The sequence below is a fragment of the Gorilla gorilla genome, chromosome 20, assembly GCF_029281585.2.
Source record: "Gorilla gorilla gorilla isolate KB3781 chromosome 20, NHGRI_mGorGor1-v2.1_pri, whole genome shotgun sequence".
In the NCBI taxonomy this organism is placed as follows: Eukaryota; Metazoa; Chordata; class Mammalia; order Primates; family Hominidae; genus Gorilla; species Gorilla gorilla.
The window spans coordinates 57,350,922-57,374,346 of record NC_073244.2 but is presented as its reverse complement, the minus strand read 5'-3'; the positions used below and the strand labels follow the sequence as shown (position 1 = coordinate 57,374,346).

At 48.0% G+C, this 23,425-nt stretch overlaps 1 protein-coding gene across 2 annotated transcripts in view; it reads left to right on the top strand.

Moving 5' to 3' along the window:
• Nucleotides 1–203: 203 nt before the first annotated feature.
• The window catches only part of SYMPK (symplekin scaffold protein), a 48,043-nt gene continuing 24,821 nt past the window's right edge, over nucleotides 204–23,425 (top strand). Inside the window, exons 1-9 of one of the 2 annotated variants that reach the window (XM_019016087.4) lie at nucleotides 204–430; nucleotides 8,990–9,113; nucleotides 9,264–9,329; nucleotides 10,951–11,004; nucleotides 11,101–11,174; nucleotides 14,676–14,802; nucleotides 15,552–15,801; nucleotides 19,353–19,523; nucleotides 21,050–21,289. In XM_019016087.4, coding sequence (XP_018871632.2) covers nucleotides 225–430; nucleotides 8,990–9,113; nucleotides 9,264–9,329; nucleotides 10,951–11,004; nucleotides 11,101–11,174; nucleotides 14,676–14,802; nucleotides 15,552–15,801; nucleotides 19,353–19,523; nucleotides 21,050–21,289 — 1,312 coding nt within the window. In that variant the 5' untranslated portion in view covers nucleotides 204–224. Of the gene's footprint in view, nucleotides 431–864; nucleotides 997–8,989; nucleotides 9,114–9,263; nucleotides 9,330–10,950; nucleotides 11,005–11,100; nucleotides 11,175–14,675; nucleotides 14,803–15,551; nucleotides 15,802–19,352; nucleotides 19,524–21,049; nucleotides 21,290–23,425 lie in introns of those variants that run through there. The other variant, XM_063701464.1, reaches the window with a different exon arrangement.

Sequence of the window (23,425 nt, the reverse complement as noted above, 5' to 3'; positions counted from 1 at the left end):
CCCCAGTAGGGCAACAGACCACCTCCCCTCCAAGACCCAGGAGCTTCGCTGCCCGGACTCCGCACTCTCCAAGACCAGCCAGCCGTCCAGGGACTCAGCACCACTGAGAACTCCATTTCCCAGAATGCTCTAGCTCCCTTTCCGTCCGGTGCCTCCGAAGGGACTACATTTCCCAGAAGGCCTAGCGACCCAGAGCCGGAAATGAAGGGGCTGCTCGCCGTAGTATGGAGGCGGGCAGAATGCCGCTCGCACGGGACGAGGCATGGGCGGGGTCGGGCTGTGCTCTGGACTCCATTTCCCGGCGGCCCTGGGTGTGCGGCGCGTGCGCACCGTTCCCGGCGACGAACGGAAGATGGCGGTGGCGGCGGCGGCGGAGTCTAGGAAGAGGCACTGCTGAGGGGGCGCGAGGGGAACGGAGGCCAGAGCCGCGGTGAGCGGGAGGCGGCGTTTGGGCCCGGAGACAAAAGGAGGAGGCGCCTAAAGAAGCAGGGGCGCGGGCGGGGAGGGCATCGCCGTGGGGAGAAGGGAACAGTGGCTTTCGCGACCGATGTTTCTTCCCCTGCTCAGGACCCTTCCTTGGCTCCCTAGTGCCCTCGAGGCAAAGTTCCAACGTGGCCCCCCGGGCGCCACCGCCCCGCAGACCTCGCTTGCTTCGACTCGGCCTCTTTGCTTTTCCCCCCACCTCTAACAGCCGCCCTGGCCTTTCGGTTCCTTAAACTTGCCATGCGCTTTCCCGCTTCGGGGATTTTGCACAGGCTGTCCCTTCTGCCTGCAACATCCTTTTACCCATTCGGCTTGGCTAACTCCCATTTCATCCTTCGGGTCTCGGCACCAACGTCACTTCCTCTGTGAAGCCCTCCTTCCCTGCCCTCCATCCAGAAATCCGCCTGTTAAATGCTTTTGTCGGCCCGTGTTCCTTCATGTCACGTGTGGTCTGTTATCCGACTCTTATCTGTGTGCTGTTTTATGATGTCTATGACCGTGTGTTCCATGAAGGTAGGAACTAGGTTTGTCTCTGTCGCCACTGTGTTCTCAGCACAGCGCCAATCACGCCGGAGACGCCCAGCTAATGTTCGTTGAAGGAATAAAAGATACTCCTAGAGCCAGTTTGGGGAAACAGGGTAGTCATCAGATTCCTAGGTAGCAGTGGGGCAGGGTACCACTTCTTAACGAGTACATCGAGAGGGAAGGGGAAACAGTGATACTGTTCGTCATAGCAAAAGGCTACACGCATCCCAAATGTTCTTAAATAAGAAGATTGGCTGAGAGAAACTATAATACATCCACATAAAAAATACTATGCAACTCTAAAAAGGAATGAGGTAGATAAAAGGAAATGATGAAAATCTCTATACACTGATACAGTGGCCTCCAACATATATTAAGGGAAAACAAGTGAAGTGGAGGTTGGTGTTTATTGTATATGCTTTTTTTTTTTTTTTTTTATTTTGAGACAGGGTCTCACTCTGTCGCCCAGGCTGGCACGATCCCAGTTCACTGCAACCTCCACCTCCCTGGTTCAAGTGATTCTCCCGCCTCAGCCTCCCGCGTAGCTGGGATTACAAACGTGCCCCACCACACCCAGGTAGTTTTTATATTTTTAGTAGAGACGGGGTTTCTCTGTGTTGGCCAGGCTGGTCTTGAACTCCTGACCTCAAGTGATCTGCCCACCTCAGCCTTCCAAAGTGCAGGGATTACAGGCCTGAGCCACCAAACTCGGCCTGTGTAGGCTCCTTTTTTTTTTTTTTTTTGAGACAGAGTCTCACTCTGTCACCCAGGCTGGAGTGCAGTGGCGTGATCTCGGCTCACTGCAACCTCTGCCTTCCAGGTTCAAGCAATTCGCCTGCCTCAGCCTCCCAGGTAGCTGGGATTACAGGCACACCACCACGCCCGGCTAATTTTTGTATTTTTAGTAGAGATGGGATTTCACCATGTTGGTCAGGCTGGTCTTCAACTCCTGACCTCGTGATCACCTGCCTCCGCCTCCCGAAGTGCTGGGATTACAGGTGTGAGTCACCGCTCCCGGCCCTGTGTATGCTCTTTTTGTAAAAGAAAGGGAAATATGTATATATGGGTTTTTTCCTTTTCATTTTTTTTCCTTTTTTTGCATAAAATCTAGCTCCTGCAGGAGAATTTTGTGTATGTGTGTTTAAAAAAAAACAAAACAAAACTGAAAGCATAAACCAAAAAGCAGAAGAAGAATGAAACAGGGTAAAATATTTTGGTTGATCTGAATGTATTATCATCATGAAAAAAGTGGAAATGTTTATTATGGGGTTTTATTTTATTTTATTTTATTTTTTGAGGCAGAGTCTCATTTTGTTGCCCAGGCTGGAGTGCAGTGGTGTTGGGATTACAGGTGTGAGCCACCACGCCCGGCCTGTTTCTTTTATGTTTTGACTGGGGACGGCATGCCGGCATGCCGGTTGTCTGGTGGCCAGGATCCTTGGCTTACGTAAACAGACCTGGGGGTAAAAAACAATTCCTTTCAGATAAACAGTACTGTAGCATAGTGGTAAGGAAGATATGCAGCCATGCTGCTGACTCTGCCTCTTACAAGCTATATGCCTTTGGTCAGGTCACTTTACCTCCCTGGTCTTCAGCTTCCTCATCTGTAAAATGAAAATTAAAAATAGTAACTCCCAGTCTGGGCAACATGGCGAAACCCTTCTCTACAGAAAGTACAAAAATTATCTGGGCATTCGCCTGTAGTCTCAGCTACTTGGGAAAATGAGGTAGGAGGATCGCCTGAGCCCGGGAGGCAGAGATTGCGGCGAGCTGAGATTGCGGCACTGCACTCCAGCTTGGGCAACAGAGTGACACCCTGTCTCAAAAAAACAAAAAACGTAAACCTAACTCATGTATATTAATTCTAATATATACATATTAATTCATTTAAACCTTGGTGTCTGAGGTTTAAATGAGTTAATGTGTATATCTTAGAATTGTGCTTAGCACATATTAAGTGTTCTCTCTCTCTCTTTCTCTCTCTCTATATGTGTGTGTGTGGTTTTTTTTTCTTTTTTTTTTTAATTTGAAACGCAGTTTCACTCTTGTTGCCCAGGCTGGAGTGCAATGATGTGACCTCGGCTCACTGCAACCTCCCCCTCCCAGATTCAAGCGATTCTCCTGCCTCAGCCTCCCGAGTAGCTAGGATTACATGTGCCTGCCACCATGCCTGGCTAATTTTTTTGTATTTTTAGTAGAGATGAGGTTTCACCATGTTGGCCAGACTGGTCTCAAACTGCTGACCTCGGGTGATCCACCCGCCTTGGCCTCCCAAAGTGCTGGCATTATAGGCTTGAGCCACCGTGCCCGGCCGTGTTCAATATATATTAACTGATTATTTTTTCTTTTTTTTTTTTTTGGAAACAGGTTCATCAGGTTCATGCTCTGTTGCCCAGGTTGGACTACGGTGGCCCAATCATACTTCACTACAACCAGGCTCAAACAATCCTCCCACCTTAGCCTCCAGAGTAGCTGGGACTAAAGGTTCATGGCACCATGCCTGGCTAATTTTTTTTTTTTTTTTTTTTTTTTGAGATGGAGTCTTACCGTGTCTCCCAGGCTGGAGTGCAGTGGCATGATATCGATGCCCAGCTAATTGTGCATATGTCTAGAGATGGTGTGTCGCTGTGTTGCCCAGGCTGGTTTCAAACTCCTGGCCTCAAGTACTCTTCCTGCTTCAGCCTCCCAAAATGTTGGGATTATAGGCATGAACGCCTGCACCTGGCCTTCTTTTTTTAGTTTTTAGGCCTAGGCTAGTCCTGAACTCCTGGCCTCAAGCCATCCTCCCACCTAGACCTACCAAAATGCTGGGTTTACAATTGTGAGCCACTATACCCGTCCTATTTTTGTTTTCTTTCCTTTCTTTGTTTTTGTTTTGTTTTATTTTTGAGACAGAGTCTTGCTCTGTCATCCAGGCTGGAGTGCAGTGGCGCAATCTCGGCTCGCTGCAACCTCTGCCTCCCAGGCTCAGGTAATTCTCATGCCTCAGCCTCCCAAGTAGCTGGGATTACAGGCATCCATCTCCTTGCCCAAGTAATTTTTTTGTATTTTTAGCAGAGACTGGGTTTTGCCATGTTGGCCAGGCTGGTGTTGAACTCCTGGCCTCAAGTGATCTGTCCACCTTGGCCTCCCAAAGTGCTGGGATTACAGGAGTGAGCCACCACACCATGCCTTTTTTTTTTTTTTTTTTTTTTTTAAAGACTTGTCAAGTGCAGTAGTGAGAAAGGGGGAAAAAGTAGAACAAGTATAGCTATTAGGATTCAAGAGTGAAAGGGCAGGAATATTGAACCCAGTGATTGGCGAGGCCGTTTGGCAGTAGTGTTCACTCATTCAGCAGATGTTTATTGAGCTCCTGCTAGGTGCCAAGCACTCTTCCGTGCTGGGAATATAAAAAGTGAAGGAACAAAATCCCTGTTCTAGGCCGGGGGCGATGGCTGAGACTTGTGATCCCAAGCACTTTGGGAGGCCAAGGAGGGTGGATTGCTTGAGCGCAGGAGTTCAAGACCAGCCTGGGCAACATGGCGAAACTCTGTTTCTACCAAAAAATGATTTCAAATAAATAAATAAATCACTGTCCTCGTGGAACTTATAAATATGTAGTGTGTGATGATGATAAATGCTATGGAGAAAAAGCAACACAGATGGGGATCGAGAGGAAGTTAAAATTTGAAATATGGTCGTCGGGCGCGGTGGCTCATGCCTGTAATCCCAGCACTTTGGGAGGCCAAGGCGGGCGAATCACCTGAGGTCGGGAGTTCGAGATCAGCCTGACCAACATGGAGAAACCCCGTCTCTACTAAAAATACAAAATTAGCCAGGCGTGGTGGCACATGCCTGTAATCCCAGCTACTAGGGAGGCTGAGGCAGGAGAATCACTTGAACTTGGGAGGCAGAGGTTGCTGTGAGCTGAGATCACGCCATTGCACTCCAGCCTGGGCAACAAGAGGGAAACTCCGTCTCAAAAAAAAAAGAAACATAGTCGTCAGGGAAGACCTTACTGCAGAGACATGTGAGTGGAGACCTGAAGGAAATGAAGAGGGAAGGAGTTGTGCTGATATCTAGGAGGAGGAATATTCCAGGCAGACGGAAGAGAGGCACAAAGTCTTTGAGGAAGGGGCATGTTGGGCATGTTCACAGGACAGCGAGGAGGCCAGAGTGGGTGGAGCAAAGAGCTCAGGGGGAGAGGCAGTCAGAGGAAGAACAGGCCAGATGCCATAACGTCTTGTAGGCCTTGATGGGGACATTGGCCCTGACCCTGAGCAAGATAGGGGGTGACAGGCAGCAGGGAAACTAGGGAGGAGGCTGTGGCTCGTCATTCATTGAGCAGACCCCTATCATGTGATACTACTGTGAATAGCTATCGTGTAGTTCCTTTTAAAAAACGTGTCATTTTCGGCTGGGCGCTGTGGCTCACACCTGTAATCCCAGCACTTTGAGAGGCCAAGGCGGGCAGATCACCTGAGGTCAGGAGTTCGAGACCAGCCTGACCAACATGGTAAAACTTCGTCTCTACTAAAAATACAAAAATTAGCTGGATGTGGTGGCACATACCTGTAATCCCAGCTACTTGGGAGATGAGGCAGGAGAATTGCTTGAACCTGGGAGGGTGGAGGTTGCGGTGAGCTGAGATTGTGCCATTACACTCCAGCCTGGGCAACAAGAGTGAAATTCCATCTAAAAAAAAAAAAAAAAGTATTTTCGGCTGGGTGCGGTGGCTCACGCCTGTAATCCCAGCACTTTGGGAGGCTAAGGCGGGCGGATCACGAGGTCAGGAGATCGAGACCATCCTGGCTAACACGATGAAACCCCGTCTCTACTAAAAATACAAAAAATTAGCCGGGCGTGGTGGCAGGCGCCTGTAGTCCCAGCTACTGGGGAGGCTGAGGCAGGAGAATGGTGTGAACCCAGGAGGCGGAGCTTGCAGTGAGCCACGATCACGCCACTGCACTCCAGCCTGGGCGACAGTGCAAGACTCCATCTCAAAAAAAGAAAAAAGTATCATTTTCACCATCCTCAGATTATTGTTTTTTTGGCATGTTTGTTTAGTGTGTGTTTTTTTTTTTTTTTTTTTTTTTGAGACAGAGTCTCACTCTGTCGCCCAGGCTCGAGTACAGTGTTGTGATCTCAGCTCACTGCAAGCTCCGCTTCCCGGGTTCATGCCATTCTCCTGCCTCAGCCTCCTGAGTAGCTGGGAATACAGGCGCCCGCCACCACGCCCGGCAAATTTTTTTGTATTTTTAGAAGAGACGGGGTTTCACCTTGTTAGCCAGGATGGTCTTGATCTCCTGACCTCCGTGATCCGTCCGCCTTGGCCTCCCAAAGTGCTGGGATTACACGTGTGAGCCACCGCACCCAGCCTTGTTTTGTTTTTAAGACAGTCTCATTCTCGTTCAGGCTGGAGTGCAGTGGCGTGATCTCAGCTCACTGCAGCCTCTGCCTCCCAGGTTCAAGTGATTCTCCCACCTCAGCCTCCCAAGTAGGTGGGATTATAGGTATGCGCCACCATGCCTGTCTAATTTGTATGTTTTTAGTAGGGACGGTGTTTCTCCATGTTGGCCAGTCTGGTCTCGAACTCCTGACCTCAGGTGTTCTGCCTACCTCGGCCTCCCAAGGTGCTGGGATTACAGATGTGAGCCACTGCACCTGGCCTGTTTGTTTGTGAGACAGGGTGTTGCTCTGTCCGCAGGCTGGAATGCAGTGGTAGGGATCACAGCTCACTGCAGCCTCCACCTCCTGAGCTCAATTGATCCTCCCACCTTAGCCTCCCAAAATCCTGGGATTACAGGCGTGAGCTGGCCAAATTATTATTAATTATCATAATTGTTGTTAACAGTTTATGCAGTAACCTTCAGATCTTTTCCCATGTACATAAAAATGATAGTATACTTAGCCAATGTTTACTGTATATACTAACTCATTTAATCCTCAAAATAGTCTTGGGAGGTAAGCCCTGTTACTATCCCTGTTTCCTAGAAGAGGAAACTGAGAGCCAGAGAAGTTAAATGTCTTGCCTCAGGTCATTCTGCGTATACATAAACACATACTTGACAAAAATGGCTTGAACTGCATGTATTGTCCTCTGATGCAACAGGCTGTCAGGGACCTCTTTTGAGGATAATATACTGAGATTCACCTTTTTTTTTTTTTTTTTGAGATGGAGTCTGTCTTTGTGTCCCAGACTGGAGTGCAGTGTCACGATCTCGGCTCACTGCAACCTCCGCCTCCTGGGTTCAAGCGATTCTTCTGCCTCAGCCTCCTGAGTAGCTGGGATTATAGGCGCAGCTAACTGTTGTATTTTTACTAGAGATGGGGTTTCACCATGTTGGCCAGGCTGGTCTCAAACTCCTAACTTCAGACGATCCACCCGTTTCGGCCTCCCAAAGTGTTGGGATTACAGGCGTGAGCCACCGCGCCCGGCTTCACCAATTTTTTTACCCTGTTTCCTCTGCTGGTTTTTGGTTTATCCTTTCAGATTTTTTTTCTTTTTTAACATATATATTTTTCCCCTTTCTTTTTTTTGAAACAAGTTCTCACTCTGCTGCCCAGGCTGGAGTGCAGTGGCCCGATCTTGGCTCACTACAGCCTCTGCCTTCACCTCCCTGAGTAGCTGGGACTACCAGACACGCCACCATGCCCAGCTAATTTTTGTATTTTCTGTAGAGACAGGGTTACACCATGTTGCCCAGGCTGCTCTCCGACTCCTAGGCTCAAGCGATCTGCCTGCCTCAGCCTCCCAAAGTGTTGGGAGTACAGGCATGAGCCACTGCACCTGGCCTAATTTTTCTTTTTTTTTGTAAAACAGAAACATATAGTCAACACTGTCTTCAGCTTTGCTTGTTTTCACTTAATGTATGCACTCTCTATCAGTGTCTAGAGATTGTTCTCATTTTTTTGTTTTTTTCTTCCTTTCTTGTTACAGTTCCATAGTCTTTTTCCTTTATTTATATTTATATATTTTTCACTTACTTTCACAGGTGTTGAAGTCCCATGGTCTTTGATTATGTATATGTATAATCTTTTTTTTCAGCCAGTCTCCCAGTTTGAGAACACTTGAGTTGCTTCTAGTCTTTTGCTATTATGAATAGTTGTGTAACTGATACATACTGCTACATTAATCATTCCATAATTTTGCCTGTGTGACTGTGATGGATGCCTGAAAGCCCCCTTCCTCCCTTTTAAAAACAGCTTCATGATATTCCAGAGAGTGGCTGAAACATAATTATTGAAGCAGGCCTTTTGTGATGTATTGAGTGCCTACTATGTGCCGGACTCTGTGCCTGATATTCCTCAGAGCTGTGTTTTTGAAAGTTTACTCTGGGCCAGGCACTGTGGTTCACGCCTGTAACCCCAGCACTTTGGGAGGCCGAGGCAGGTGGAACAGCTGAGGTCAGGAGTTTGAGACCAGCCTGGCCAACATGGTGAAACCCTGTCTCTACTGAAAATACAAAAATTAGCTGGGCATGGTGGCATGTGCCCGTAATCCCAGTTACTTGGGAGGCTGAGGCAGGAGAATCACTTGAACCTGGGAGGCAGAGGTTGCAGTGAGCTGAGATTGCACCACCACACTCCAACCTGGGTGACAGAGCAAGACTTCATCTCAAAAAAAAAAAAAAAAAGAAAGTTTGCTGTGGTGCCCAGTCCAAAGCATATCCCAGATGGAGAGAGGGGACACACGGAGACCTGCAAGGTGGCTGTTGCACATTCATGTGGCCCATCGTTCAGCAGCTGTTTGTGGTTGGCCCACTTGAGGCTGAGACTTCTGGCTCTGCCTTGGGAGATGTCAGTCTCCCCCAAGTTACAGGCCCCGTGCACATATCCATAAGCCAGAGACAGACCCTGGAGGGGAGAGGGACTTGAGAAGGCCTGACTGGGGAGAAACAGCCTGGGAAGGAGGCTTGGGCCCTTTGTAGGTGTTTGGGTGACAATCCAGCCCAGCCCATCCGCTGGTTCCCTGAGCTTGATCCATCCTCTTCTTTCCCAGGGACAAGCTGACAGCAGCCATGGCGAGCGGCAGTGGAGACAGCGTCACCCGTCGGAGCGTGGCATCACAGTTTTTCACTCAAGAGGAGGGGCCGGGCATCGATGGCATGACCACCTCAGAGAGGGTGAGCGTGGTGGGTAGGGCTTGGAGTGAGGAAGCATAGCCCCTGGCTTTGGCAACCCCCGTTTAGGTGGCAGAGCCCTGGGAGTGCCGAGGGGGCTGGACTGGGCTGGACTGGGCTGGCACTATCCCCTGCCACTCCCTCTCCTTCCAGGTGGTGGATCTTCTGAACCAGGCGGCGCTGATCACCAATGACTCAAAGATCACAGTGCTCAAACAGGTGAGGGCCCGGGGGGCATCCTGGGCTGAGCAGATGAAAGGGAGGAGGCTGGGAACCTGAGAAAGACACTTGAGTAATACCAGTGTCCACATTTACACACTCAGTGTGTGCTGGCCACGGTGCTCAGTGCAGGCCTCTGCTCTTCTAGTTCTCATGAAAGCTCTGTAAGGCAGGGTAGTTTCATCCCTGCTTTATACAGAAAGAAGCAGACCCCGGGGCTTAAATTATTAGCCCAGGGTCACTCTGCTGGGAGCTGGCTGAACTAATAATTGAATCCTGGATTCCAGCTCCAAATCCTACACACTTCATCATTACATTTCTTCTCTGCCAGTGTCCAGTCCGGTGGGGCAGACATTCCTGTCACCAGACAATGGTGACCCGGTGTGGGCAGGGCTGGGATGGAGAAGGGAGCCCAGAGGGAGCTCCTGACCCAGCCTAGGGATGGGGAGTCAGGGAGGACTTTTGAACCAAGCCATGGAGGATAAAAGGAGAGAAGTGTACCAAATGAGAGAGGCAGAGCATCTCTTTTTTTTTTTTTTTTTCTGAGGCAGAGTCTTGCTCTGTTGCCCAGGCTGGAGTGCCATGGCACAATCCTGGCTCTCTCTGCAACTCCTGCCTCAGCCTCTTGAGTAGCTGAGATTACAGGCACCTGCCACCATGCCTGGCTAATTTTTGTATTTTTAGTAGAGACGCGTTTCACCATGTTGACCAGGCTGGTCTCAAACTCGTGAGCTCAAGTGGTCCACCCTCTTGGCCCCCGCAAACTGCTGGGATTACAGGCACGAGCCACCGTGCCCAGCCAAGAGAGGGAGAGCATGTCAAGCTGAGGGCACAGAAGTGTGTGCAAAGGCAGAAGACGACATGGGGCACTTGGGCTGGGCATGGTTCAGAGCAGGAGGCAGCTGGAGTTCAGAGACTGGCAGGGTTAGCATTCCTGTGTGAGAACCCGTTCAGCTCCTTCATCAGCCTGTAGCCTTGTGGAGTAGCCCCACCTCCGAGGTGGAGTGGATGCACCTGGTGCCTCCCCCATGGGTGGTCATGAGGCCGTTTAGCAATAGTAGCTTGAGTTGTAGCAGCCAGGTCCTGTGCCAGCTCTTTGCTTATTGGAGGATGTCCATGGGAAGGGCTTACTCCAAAGAGCCTGGCAGGCACAAGGGCTTCAGGAATTGGGTTCTCACTGTGAAGATGTTTGCTGAATCATGGCAATGTGAAGTGGGGAGCAGAAGCAGAAGGAGAGTGGGGAGAACTGATGGACAGGTGAAAGGAGGCCAAACCTCAGGAAGGCCTGAGCCTTGGGGCACTTCCCTCTTTTTTTCAGCCCCCTCCTGTGTCATGTCCTCACTATCTACCAGGACCTGTGCCTTGTAGGATCTCATTGTAGCCTCCTAACATCCCTTTTGAGTTGATGTTTAAGAGTCTCATTTTATAGAAGAGCAAACTGAGGTTCAGAGGCCATGCCCAGAGCATAGCACCCTTGGTAGGGAGAAGCAGAGCCAGGCATTGAAATGAGTGTATCTGCTGCCTAGCCCTCTGCTGTCTTCCCCTCTACTCTCCTGTCTGCATTGATTGGCCCCTTGTTTTATATGGGTATTCCTCCTCCCCACCCCCAATCTCCTTCCAGGTCCAGGAGCTGATCATCAACAAAGACCCCACACTACTGGACAACTTCCTGGATGTGAGTGACTGACAGAAGAGAAAGGGGTGTGGTGTAGGGGAAAGGGGATGTGGATCCTTGTGTAGCCCTGATCCACTTTCTCTCTAACATTGGCAGGAGATCATTGCATTCCAAGCAGACAAGTCAATCGAAGTGCGAAAATTTGTCATCGGCTTCATCGAGGAGGCATGGTATGGGGCGAGGCACGGAGTCCCGGGAGCATTCTCACTGGTGGCAGCCTTCAGCTCGTGGCCTGGCCTGGATGCCGCCACTGAGAGGCCTGCCCTCTGCTTCCCAGACCCTTTCTCTCTCTCATACACACTGATTACCCAGCAAATACTTAATAAGATTGAAACCCTGGGGTCATCTGTGATTCCTCTGCTTCTTCCACACTTCACATCTACATCATCACTAAGGACTGTGGGCTCCACTTTGAGAATATCTGTAGCATCTGACCGTTTGTCAATCACTTCCTCTGCCACTATGCAGGCCCAAGCCACCCTTTCCTCCTACCTGATGACTTCAGTGGTCTCTCTCTGGCTCCCTTCTTTTTCTTTTTAGTTAAATTGAAATTCATATAACAAAATTAGCTTTTTTTTTTAATCTTTTGTTTGTTTGTTTGTTTTGAGACGGAGTCTCGCTCAACTGTTGTCCAGGCTTGAGTGCAGTGGCGCAATCTCAGCTCACTGCAACCTCCGACTTCCGGGTTCAAGCTATTCTCCTGCCTCAGCCTCCCAAGTAGCTGGGATTACAGGCATGCGCCACCACACCCGGCTTATTTTTGTATTTTTAGTAGAGAAGGGGTTTTGCCATGTTGGCCAGGCTGGTCTCAAACTCCTGACCTCAGGTGATCTGCCCGCCTTGGCCTCCCAAAGTGTTGGGATTACAGGTGTGAGCCACTGCGCCTGGCCTTTTTTTTTTTTTTTTTTTTTTTTTTTTTTTTTTTTGAGACTGAGTTTTGCTCTGTTGTCCAGGCTGGAGTACAGTGGTGCAATCTCGGCTCATTACAACCTCCACCTCCCAGGCTCAAGAGATTCTTGTGCCTCAGCCTCCTTGAATAGCTGGGATTACAGGTGCGTGCCACCATGCCTGGCTAATTTTTGTATTTTCAGTAGAGATGGGGTTTCTGCCATGTTGGCCAGGCCAGTCTTGAACTCCTGACCTCAAGTGATTGGCCCACCTTGGCCTCCCAAAGTGCGGGGATTACAGGCATGAGCCACGACGCCCAGCAAAAATCAGCTATTTTAAAGTGAACAAGTGAGTGGCATTTAGCACGTTCACAATCTCGTTCCAGAGCATTTCATCCCCCAAAGAGGAATCACCGCACTCATTTCCCGCTTCCACTCTTGCACTCAGCAGCCGGAGTGATGCTGTTAAATGTAAATCAGTCTTGGCACACCCCTGCTCTCAGACCCCAACTGGCTCATCAGCTTACTTAGGTGGAAACCCAAACCCTCACTTCGGCTTCATCTCACTTCTGATCCTCTCTGTCTCCCCTGCTCCTCAGAAGTCACAGTTGGATCTCGCAGCCTGTCTGCTTGCTGTTCCTGCTAGGGACCCTCGTCCCCAGGTTGCCACCTGGCTCTCCCCCTCCCTTCCCTCAGATCTCTTCCTGAGAAGAGACCTCTCTTCCTCTTTCCTATTTCCTCAGAAATTCCTTCCTGCCCGCTCCCATGCAGCCCCATGTCTCAGGCACCCCACCTTCACTGTTCTTTACAGTGTTCCTCACTCATTGAAATAACCTTGATTCTTCCCGCAAAACATCAGCTCTGTGAGGACGGGGCTTGACTTTTTCTGTCTTGCTGGCCACTTTGTCCCCAGTACCTGCCTGGAGCAGTGTTGTCACCTAGTAGGGGCTGACTACGTATTTGTTGCACACGTGAATGAGTTGAACATAACAGTCACCACGTGGAACACGTACTGTGCCCTGCGCTGTGTCAGGTCCTTTCCCGTGTTATCTCCGTAATTATGGCAGCCTCGATGGATACTGTGGTTGTCCTCTTTTTACAGAAAGGGAAACAGGCTCAGAATGGTAAAGTGACTTGTTCAAGCTGGTCACTTGCTCATTTGTTTATTAAAGCTTTACTGGATGCTTTGTGACTGGGAGGAAGTAGACTAGCTACTGTGTATTAAATATTTGTTTGTAAGGCACTGTATTAAATGCTTGAGCAGCTTCATTCGTAATACTATGGATCAGTTGTTTGACCCTTTAACTGAAGAGAAAACAGGCTCAGAGAGGTGAAGTGAATTTTCTTAAGGTCACACAGCCAGAATGCGGCAAGGCTGGGATTTTATTTATTTATTTATTTATTTATTTATTATTTTTTTGAGATGGAATCTCACTCTGTCGGCCAGACTGGAGTGCAGTGGTGCAATCTCGGCTCACTACAACCTCTGCCTCCTGAGTCAAGTGATTGTCCTGCCTCAGCCCCCCAAGTATCTGGGATTACAGGTGCCTGCCACCACACCCAGCTAATTTTGTTTTCTGTTGTTTTTTTTTGTTTTTGTTTTTGTTTTGAGATGGAGTTTTGCTCTTGTTGCCCAGGCTGGAGTGCAATGGTGCGATCTCGGCTCACTGCAACCTCCACCACACAGGTTCAAGTGATTCTCCTGCCTCAGCCTCCCAAGTAGCTGGAGTTAACAGGTGCCCGCCACCATGCCCGGCTAATTTTGTATTTTTAGTAGAGATGGGGTTTCACCACGTTGGTCAAGCTGGTCTCAAACTCCTGACCTCAGGTGACCCACCTGCCTCAGCCTCCCAAAGTGCTGGGATTACAGGCATGAGCCACTGCGCCTGGCCAAGGCTGGGATTTTAACTCATGTCTGCAGTGCCAGAACCCAAATATCCTGTCTCCCCATTTACTGGGAGAATTTGTGGTAAATTTTCTGAATTTGTAAAAAGTCCATTCAGCAAATACATACCATGTGACTGCTGTCGTACCAGGCATCCATGTTAGGCTGTAGTATAGCAGTGAGCAAAAACGTATTATTCCTGCCTTCATGTAGCTGACAGCTAAGTTTCATATTTTTTGACTGATTTAATTAATATTTCAGATTGTAATGTGTGCTGTGAAAATTCTGTGTTGAGCTCCTGTTTATTCATTGAACAAACATTTATTGGAGGCCCTTCATTTTTTTCTTCAATGAAAATGACCCTGCTGGGGTTATTGCCAAGCTAGGAAAGGGTCCCCACTTTTTGAGCCCTTAGACTGAGGCAAGCAAAGCTAGTGATTACAGAAAACAAAGTGCTTTAAAGTAGCAATGGCTGGTGTTTACCGAATGCTTTTTGGTGTTTACTGAATGCTTTCTGCATGTCAGGCACTCTTCTAAGCACTTTACAAGTATTGTTGCAATTTTCCCAAAAAATTGCATAAACAATTGAGATAGATACTATTATTCTAAATGAGGTGAAGTCGCTTGTCCAAATTCACACAGTTGTCTGCCCCTACTGTCCCTTATGTGAACAGCAGGGCCCTGAGAGAGCAAAGGAGTTGGTGTTACAGGACCAGTCTAGATAGAGGGTTCAGGGGCGGCTCAGTCTGGAGGCACCAAGCACCCTTCCCAGCTTCTGGATGTGCCATTCCGGTCCCCTGAGACAGGTCCCTGACTTCCCTTCCCTCCTGAACCTCAGGCTCCTCCCACTTGCTCTAAGACCACACCTTGACCTCGCCCCTTTTTTCTCCATCCCCCAGCAAGCGAGACATTGAGTTGCTGCTGAAACTCATTGCAAACCTCAACATGCTCTTGAGGGACGAGAATGTGAACGTGGTGAAGAAGGCTATCCTCACCATGACCCAGCTCTACAAGGTGGCCCTGCAGGTGAGAGCGCCCTCCCCGACCCAGGGCCATCCTGCCTGATAGGTCTCGTTGACAAACTAATATGTTGGGGTTCAAAACCAGCATCTGAGCATACTCTTTATGGGCAAGATGTGCCACTGGTCTGTGGGAACAGATAACATGGAGAACTAATGTTGTCTCCTAGGTCAGAAAGTTGCACTTAACCATCATTCCTTCCATTGACCATCCGTTTATTCACTCAACAGACATTCCCTGAGTATGTCCTCTGTGCTTAGCCCTGGGCTAGGTGATGCTGGGGACACAGCAGTGACCAAAACAGCTTACTGCCTTCACAGTGCTCATAACCCAAGGAGGGAGGTAGACCTTAATTAATGAATCACATAAATATTGATTATGGAGTGTGATAGGAAAGGAACACTCTATGGTGTGATGTACATTAGCATTAATAAAACAAATGAATCCATTTAATCACCACCACCTTGTGAAGTCAGCACTGTTAGTCCTTTAACCTTAAGATGTGTGCCTTCATCACACTGAGTGGTCACTGTCTGCATCCCCATGAGGGCAGGACGAGGCCTGGCCACTACTCAGTCCTGTCTCTAGCATCACCGAGCACTGGGCTGGGGCAGAGTTGGAACTCAGTAACTGTTAACCAAATGAATGTATTCATCATTCATGGTTCTCTGGGTATTGGCAGAGGGTGTTGGTGATTGATGCATTGTCTTCACCTCTTTGTGTGTCTCTTCCATTCCTTCCTGGCCTGCTGGCAGTGGATGGTAAAGTCACGGGTCATTAGCGAGCTACAGGAGGCCTGCTGGGACATGGTATCTGCCATGGCGGGGGACATCATCCTGCTATTGGACTCTGACAATGACGGCATCCGCACCCACGCCATCAAGTTTGTGGAGGGCCTCATTGTCACCCTGTCACCCCGCATGGCTGACTCAGAGATACCCCGACGCCAGGAGCATGATATCAGCCTGGACCGCATCCCTCGTGACCACCCCTACATCCAGTACAGTGAGTACTGCCTTCAGCTGCCACCCCTGACAGCCCTGCACCAGTTTACTCTCCTTCACGCCCCTCCCTCTCTCCCCCTTGTCTTTTTTGGTTTTAAATTTCTGGAACAGTGTGTGCAGTAGTTAAGATCCCTTGTGCTAGGTTCAGATCCCAGCTGCACTGCTTACTCATCATGAACTTGGGCAAGTTACCTGTCTCTGTACTTCATTTTCTTTTTTGTAAATTGGAGACGATAACATAGTACCACTCTCACAGGTTTGCAGTGAAGTTCCATGAGTGTGAGCCAGTCGATGCTAGCTAGTTTTATGGTTTTCTTTCTTTTTTTTTTTTTTGAGACGGAGTCTTCCTCTGTCGCCCAGGCTGGAGTGCAGTGGCGCAATCTCAGCTCACTGCAACCTCCGCCTTCCGGGTTCAAGCAATTCTTCTGCCTCAGCCTCCAAAGTAGCTGGGGCTACAGGCTCCTGCCACCATACCCAGCCAATTTTTTTAATTATTATTTTTAGTAGAAGCAGGGTTTCAACCATATTGGCCAAGCTGGTATCGAACTCCTGACCTTGTGATCCGCCCGCCTTGGCCTCCCAAAGTGCTGGGATTACGGGCTTGAGCCACTGCGCTGGGCAGTTCTACAGTTTTCTTAACTGCAAATTATAAAAGTAGGACATAGGCCAGGTGTGGTGGCTCATGCTTGTAGTCCCAGCATTTTGAGAGGCCAAGGCAGGCAGATCACTTGAGGTCAGGAGTTCGAGACCACCCTGGCCAACATGGTGAAACCCCTTATCCACTAAAAATACAGAAGTTAGCCGGGCATGGTGGCGGGCACCTGTAATCCCAGCTACTTGGGAGGCTGAGGCACGAGAATCGCTTGAACCCAGGAGGCAGAGGTTGCAGTGAGCTGAGACTGTGCCACTGCACTCCAGCCTGGGTGACAGAATGAGACTGTCTCAAAAAAAAAAAGTACTATATATACACTTGGTGTCAAACAATATGGGTGAATAAAAAGGAATAATGTCCCCTCCGTCAGTCCTGCTTTCCAGAGATAAACACTGTTAAGAGTATTATGTTTCCTTTCAGATCTTCCTTGTGCACATGTAGGTATTTGTATGTGTATATGCATAGTGTCTGCATTTGTTTGCTTTTCTGTTTGCAAAAATGAGGCCATGCTTTGTGTTTTCATCTCAGAGACATTATAGTAGCTTGTGTCTGACACACAGCCTATTTTCCCTTGTCTCTGAGCCTGATTCCTCATTGGTAAATTGGGGATCGTTATTATGGCATCTAATTTAGGATGTAGGTATGAGCATTTGGTGTATTAATATGGCTGGAATAGTAAACATTCCATAAATATTAACTATTCTTGTGTATTGTTTGACAGCCTTTTTGACTTAATAGTATCAGTGACGTCCTTCCCTGTGAGAATCATATAGTTGCTATACCATATTCCATAGTATAGTTACATTACATTCTATTAAGCAATGCTCTGTTGATGGTCATTTAGATTTTTAATTCACTTTTATTTTTTGAGACGGAGTCTCGCTCTTTCACCCAGGCTGGAGTGCAGTAGCGCTATCTCGGCTCACTGCATGCTCCGCTTCCCGTGTTCACGCCATTCTCCTGCCTCAGCCTCCCGAGTAGCTGGGACCACAGGTGCCCGCCACCACGCCCGGCTAATTTTTTGTATTTTTAGTAGAGACAGGTTTCACCGTGTTAGCCAGGATGGTCTTGATCTCCTGACCTCGTGATCTGCCCGCCTCGGCCTCCCAAAGTGCTGGGATTACAGGCGTGAGCCACCGCGCCCGGCCTAATTCACTATTTTAAATAATGTGGCATTCAAATCAAAACTACAATGAAATGTCTCACCCCAGTTAAAGTGACTTTTATCAAAAAGACAACAAATGCTGACGAGGATATGGAGAAAGGGAAACACTTGTACACTGTTGGTGAGAATGTCACTTACTACAGCCTAAAAATTGTTTGGAGTTTTGAGGTTCCTCAAAAAATTAAAAATTGAGCTACCATATGATTCAGCAATCCCACTGCTGGATATGTAACCGAAATAAAGGAAATCAGTGTATCAAAAAGATAACCCGCACTCCCATATTTATTGCAGCACTAGTCACAATAGCCAAGACTTCGGAGCAAACTAAGCGTTCATCAACAGAGTAATAGATAAAGAAAATGTGGTACTCATACACAATTGAGTACTATTCAGCCATAAAAAAGAAGGAGATCCTGTCATTTGCAACAACATGGATGGAAGTGGAAGTCATTAAGTGAAATAAGCCAGGCACCGAAAGACAACTTTGCGTGTTCTCACTTATTTGTGAGAGCTAGAAATGAAAACAATTGAACTCATGGAGACAGACAGTAGAATGATGGTTACCAGAGGCTGAAAAGGGTAATGGGCGGTTGGGGAGGAAGTGGGAATGGTTAATGGGTACAAAAAAATAGTTAGAACAAATAAGATCTAATATTTGATAGCCAGGCATGGTGGCATGTGCCTGTGGTCTCAGCAGCTCAGGAGGCTGAGTTGAGAGGATCACCTGAGTCTGGGTGGTGGAGGTTGCAGTGAGCCGAGATCACGCCACTGCTTTCCACTCTGGGTGACAGAGTGAGACCCCATCTCAGGGAAAAAAAAAAGATCCAGTATTTGATAGCACAGCAGGGTAACTATACTAAAAAATAAACATACATTTTAAAATAATTGAAATAGTATAATTGGATTGTGTGTAACAAAACGGATAAATGCTTGTGATGGAGACCCCATTTACCCTGATGTGATAATTATGCATTGCATGCCTATATCAAAATCTCATGTACCCCATAATTATTTACACCTACTATATACCCATTAAAATTTTTTAAGTTAAAAATATATATATGGCATTCATTATGTTTCTGTATAGGAAAGGTCTGGAAAGATATCCACCAAAGTTTTAAGCATTAATTTTGGGGACTGTATTGAGGGGAGTGGTGTCACAAGGGACTTTGAGTTGTGTGTATATACACATGTATTGTAGTCTTTCACTATTGCAAGCCCATGCTTTGAACATCTTTATAACTAAATTTTTTTTTTTTTTAATATGGAGTCCAACTCTGTCGCCCAGGCTGGAGTGCAGTGGCACGATCTCGGCTCACTGCAACCTCTGCCTCCTGGGTTCAAGCGATTCTCCTGCCTCAGCCTCCCAAGTAGCTGGGATTACAGGCACAGGCCTCCACACCTGGGCTAATTTTTTGTATTTTTAGTAGAGACGGGGTTTTACCATGTTGACCAGGCTGGTCTTGAACTCCTGACCTCAAGTGATCTGCCTGCCTTGGCCTCCCAAAGTGCTGGGATTACAGGCATGAGCCACTGCGCCTAGCCCCTTATAACTAAATTTTTATACTCATTAATAGTCTCATAGAGCTAATCAACCACCACATTTTCTGTTTTTCCCGCCATTCATAGACATCTAGGTACCAGGATCTGTCCTTCCTTTTAGTACCAAAAGCTGCTGTCTCCAGAGGCCTGGGAAAAAGGATCCCACTGACTGGTTCTCCTCTGTGTCTCTTAGACGTGCTATGGGAAGAGGGCAAGGCAGCCTTGGAGCAGCTGCTTAAGTTCATGGTGCACCCTGCCATCTCCTCCATCAACCTGACCACAGCGCTGGGCTCCCTCGCCAATATCGCCCGCCAGAGACCCATGTTCATGTCTGAGGTTATCCAGGCCTATGAAACTCTGCATGGTAGGTCATTGTCCTCCCTCCTGCCTTCTCTTCACTGGCCAGTCTGCTCTTTCTTTTTTTTTTTTTTTGAGACGGAGTCTCGCTCTGTCACCAGGCTGGAGTGCAGTGGCGCAATCTTGGCTCACTGCAACCTCTGCCTCCCCGGTTCAAGTGATTCTCCTGCCTCAGCCTCCCAAGTAGCTGGGATTACAGGACGCACCACCACACCCAGCTAATTTGTTTACTTTTAGTAGAGACGGGGTTACACCGTGTTGGCCAGGATGATCTCTATCTCTTGACCTCGTGATTCGCCTGCCTCGGCCCCCTAAAATGCTGGGATTACAGGTGTGAGCCACTGCACCCGGCCTCAGCCTGCTCGTTCTTAAAGAAATGTAGCTCCATGGTGGACCCCGAGCGCTAGTCATCCATCTGGCAGGCCTGAGATTCTCTACATTAGACGGGAATCTTTTGGCATGTGACAGAAACTTGATTCAGGACTGGCTTTAATATTGAGGTATGTGGGGGTGAAATGACATGATGTCTGTGAAATACTTTCAAATATTCCAGTCCTCTCCCCCGACCAAAAGGGAGGATAGATGTTCCAAGATTAGCGAAATATTGATGGGTATACAGAGACTCATACCATTTTCTCTGTTTTGTGAAACAAAAACCGAGAAGCCTGGGGTTGGGGTATGAATGCATACAGGTCGTGGATCTGCATTTCTCCATCTCTCAGCTCTTTGTTTCTCCATTTTAGTTTCACTCTCTGGCCCTTTTCTTAGGGTAGCAAAGATGGCCCCCCATAGTTCATGGCTCCCATTCCGTTCACTTAGCAACACCATGGGAAAGAGAGTGTCTCCTTCCCAACCATTCCAGCAGAAGTCCAAGGGCTGACGGTCATTGTTTCTGATTGGCTGAGCAGAGATTATGAGCCAGTCTCTGAGCCAATTACAGTGGCCAAGGGAATGTGGTATTCTCACTGGCCCCAGGTCTCATGCCCACTCGGAAGGAGACTGGAGAAGGGGGGTCTCCCTTAACGGAGAGTGGGTGTGTTGTTGGCTGAGGAAGGGGCAGTGGATGCTAGGCAGGCAGAATTACAGGCATCCTTTTTCACTGTGGAACAGGGGAGGCTCACTTATCAGGGTGACCATTAGAAAGTCATCCTAGTGTCAGGGAGACCAGCAGTGAGCTGTTGCAGCAGTTCAGTTGGGAGTTTCTGGAGGCAAAAGTGGTGATTATAACCCTCCCCAAGCGAAGCATATGTGAATTTCCAGACCAGAGATGGAGGAGGACGAAATTGTATGTATTTACTAAAAGAGAGGGTGAGTTTTTCTCTTTGTTTTAAGATTGACTGATACTGATGGAGACCCCCAGGGTTTGAAGCATCAGCTTGTAAGGCGGAAAGCCACACGTTAGATCTGAGGGTGAAGGAACTTTTCTAGTAGATGCCTGCAAGACCACTGTCCAAGTTTGGGGTTGAGAATTAAGACTGGCAACATGCCATGAGATCTGTCCACAAGACACAGCTCCTGCCGCTTTCCTCACAGCCAACCTGCCCCCGACGCTGGCCAAATCGCAGGTGAGCAGCGTGCGTAAGAATCTGAAGCTGCACCTGTTGAGTGTGCTGAAGCACCCAGCTTCCTTGGAATTCCAGGCCCAGATCACCACCCTGCTGGTGGACCTGGGCACACCTCAGGCCGAGATCGCCCGCAACATGCCGAGCAGCAAGGACGCCCGCAAGCGGCCCCGCGATGACTCGGACTCCACACTCAAGAAGATGAAGCTGGGTGAGAAGGGCTGGTGGGGGTGGGGCAGGCAGACCATGCTGAAATGTTTCATTATTTACCTTAAACTATGCTGAATTTGTATTTACTAAGATTATATTATAGATTATGTTATGTGGGCCGGGCACAGTGGCTCACACCTGTATTCCCAGCACTTTGGGAAGCTGAGGTGGGCAGATCACTTGAGGCCGGGGTTCAAGACCAACCTAGGCAACATGGCAAAACCCTGTCTCTAATTTTAAAAAATTATAAAAATAAATTACATTATTTAATATGATATATAAATTACAATAGAATTATCAAAATTTACATTTAATAAATTATGCATTATTTAAATTTTACAGAAAGGAATAAAATGAAAATAGTCTCCCTCTTATCCCTCTCCCAAGAAGTAACCACTCCCCAGGTGTGAACACTTCTTTATGTTTTCCTCCAGAAGTGCTTTATGTAGAGTGTGGAGCCCTTCTTTCATTCCTTTGTTTTAGTTATCAGAGAATTTTCTTTCTGAAGTAATTTTCTAGTGGTTGTATTATTTATCAATAGTGTCAACTATGGCTTTTCTTAACTTTAAGATTTTTTTTTTAAATCACACTTTTTTTCTAGAGCATTTATGAAAGATTTATTTTTTCATTTTAAAAAATAAGGAATTAGGCTGGGCACAGTGGCTCACGCCTGTAATCCCAGCACTTTGGGAGGCCAAGGCATGTGAATCACCTGAGGTTAGGAGTTTGACACCAGCCTGGCCAACATGGAAAAACCCCATCTCTACTAATAATACAAAAATTAGCTGGGTGTAGTGGTGCATGCCTGTAATCCCAGCTACTCCGGAGGCTGAGGCAGGAGAATCACGTGAACCCAGGAGGCGGAAGTTGCGGTAAGCCGAGATCATGCCATTGCACTCCAGTCTGGGTGACAAGAGTGAAACTCTGTCTCAAAAAAAAAAAAGGGGGTGGGGAATTGCCAGGCACAGTGGCTCATGCCTGTAATCCCAGCATTTTGGAAGGCCGAGTTGGGTGGATCACCTGAGGTCAGGAGTTCGAAATTAGCCTGGCTAACATGGTGAAACCCTGTCTCTACTAAAAATACAAAAATTAGCCGGGCGTGGTGGTGCACACCTGTAGTTGCTGCTGCTTGGGAGGCTGAGGCAGAAGAATTGCTTGAACTGGGGGCAGAGGTTGCGGTGAGCCAAGATTGCACCATTGCACTCCATCCTGGGTGACAGAGCAAGACTCCGTCTCAAAAAAAAAAAAAAGGAATTTATCTAAGGAGTGAGGTAGGGATCTTACTATGTTTTTTCATAATTAAGTATACTAAGCTGAGTATTCTGTACCTTGTTTTCATTTAGTTTCGTTTACTTTCATCTTGGAGTTCTTTATAGAAATCTACCTCATCCTTTTTTTTTGAGATAGTCTTGCTCTGTTGCCCAGATTGGAGTGCAGTGATGTAATCTGGGCTCACTGCAGCCTCTGTCTCCCGGGTTCAAGCAATTCTCATACCTCTGCTTCCTGAGTAACTGGAACTACAGGCGTGTGCCACCACATCAGGCTAATTTTTGTATTTGTTTCTTTTTTTTTTTTTTTAGAGATGGAGTTTCACTCTTGTTGCCCAGGCTGGAGTGCAGTGGTGGGATCTCGGCTCACTACAAGCTCTGCCTCCCAGGTTCAGGCAGTTCTCCTGCCTCAGCCTCCCAAGTAGCTGGGATTACAGGCATGTGCCACCATGCCCAGCTAATTTTGTCTTTTTAGTAGAGACGGGGTTTCACCATGTTGGTCAGGCTGGTCTTGAACTCCTGACCTCAAGTGATCTGCCTGCCTTCGCCTCCTAAAGTGTTGAGATTACAGGCGTGAGCCACTGCACCTGGCCAGGGTTTGTATATTTAAAGTTATATTTTACCCACCAAATTTATCTTTTTTTTTTTTTTTTTGAGACAGTCTCGCTCTGTCACCCAGGCTGGAGTACAGTGGCCTGATCTTGGCTCACTGCAACCTCCGCCTCCCAGGTTTAAGAGATTCTCCCTCCTCAGCCTCCCGAGTAGCTGGGACTACTGGTGCACGCCATCATGTCTGACCAATTTTTTTGCATTTTTAGTAGAGCCAGGGTTTCACCATGTTGGCCAGGCTGGTCTCAAACTCCTGACCT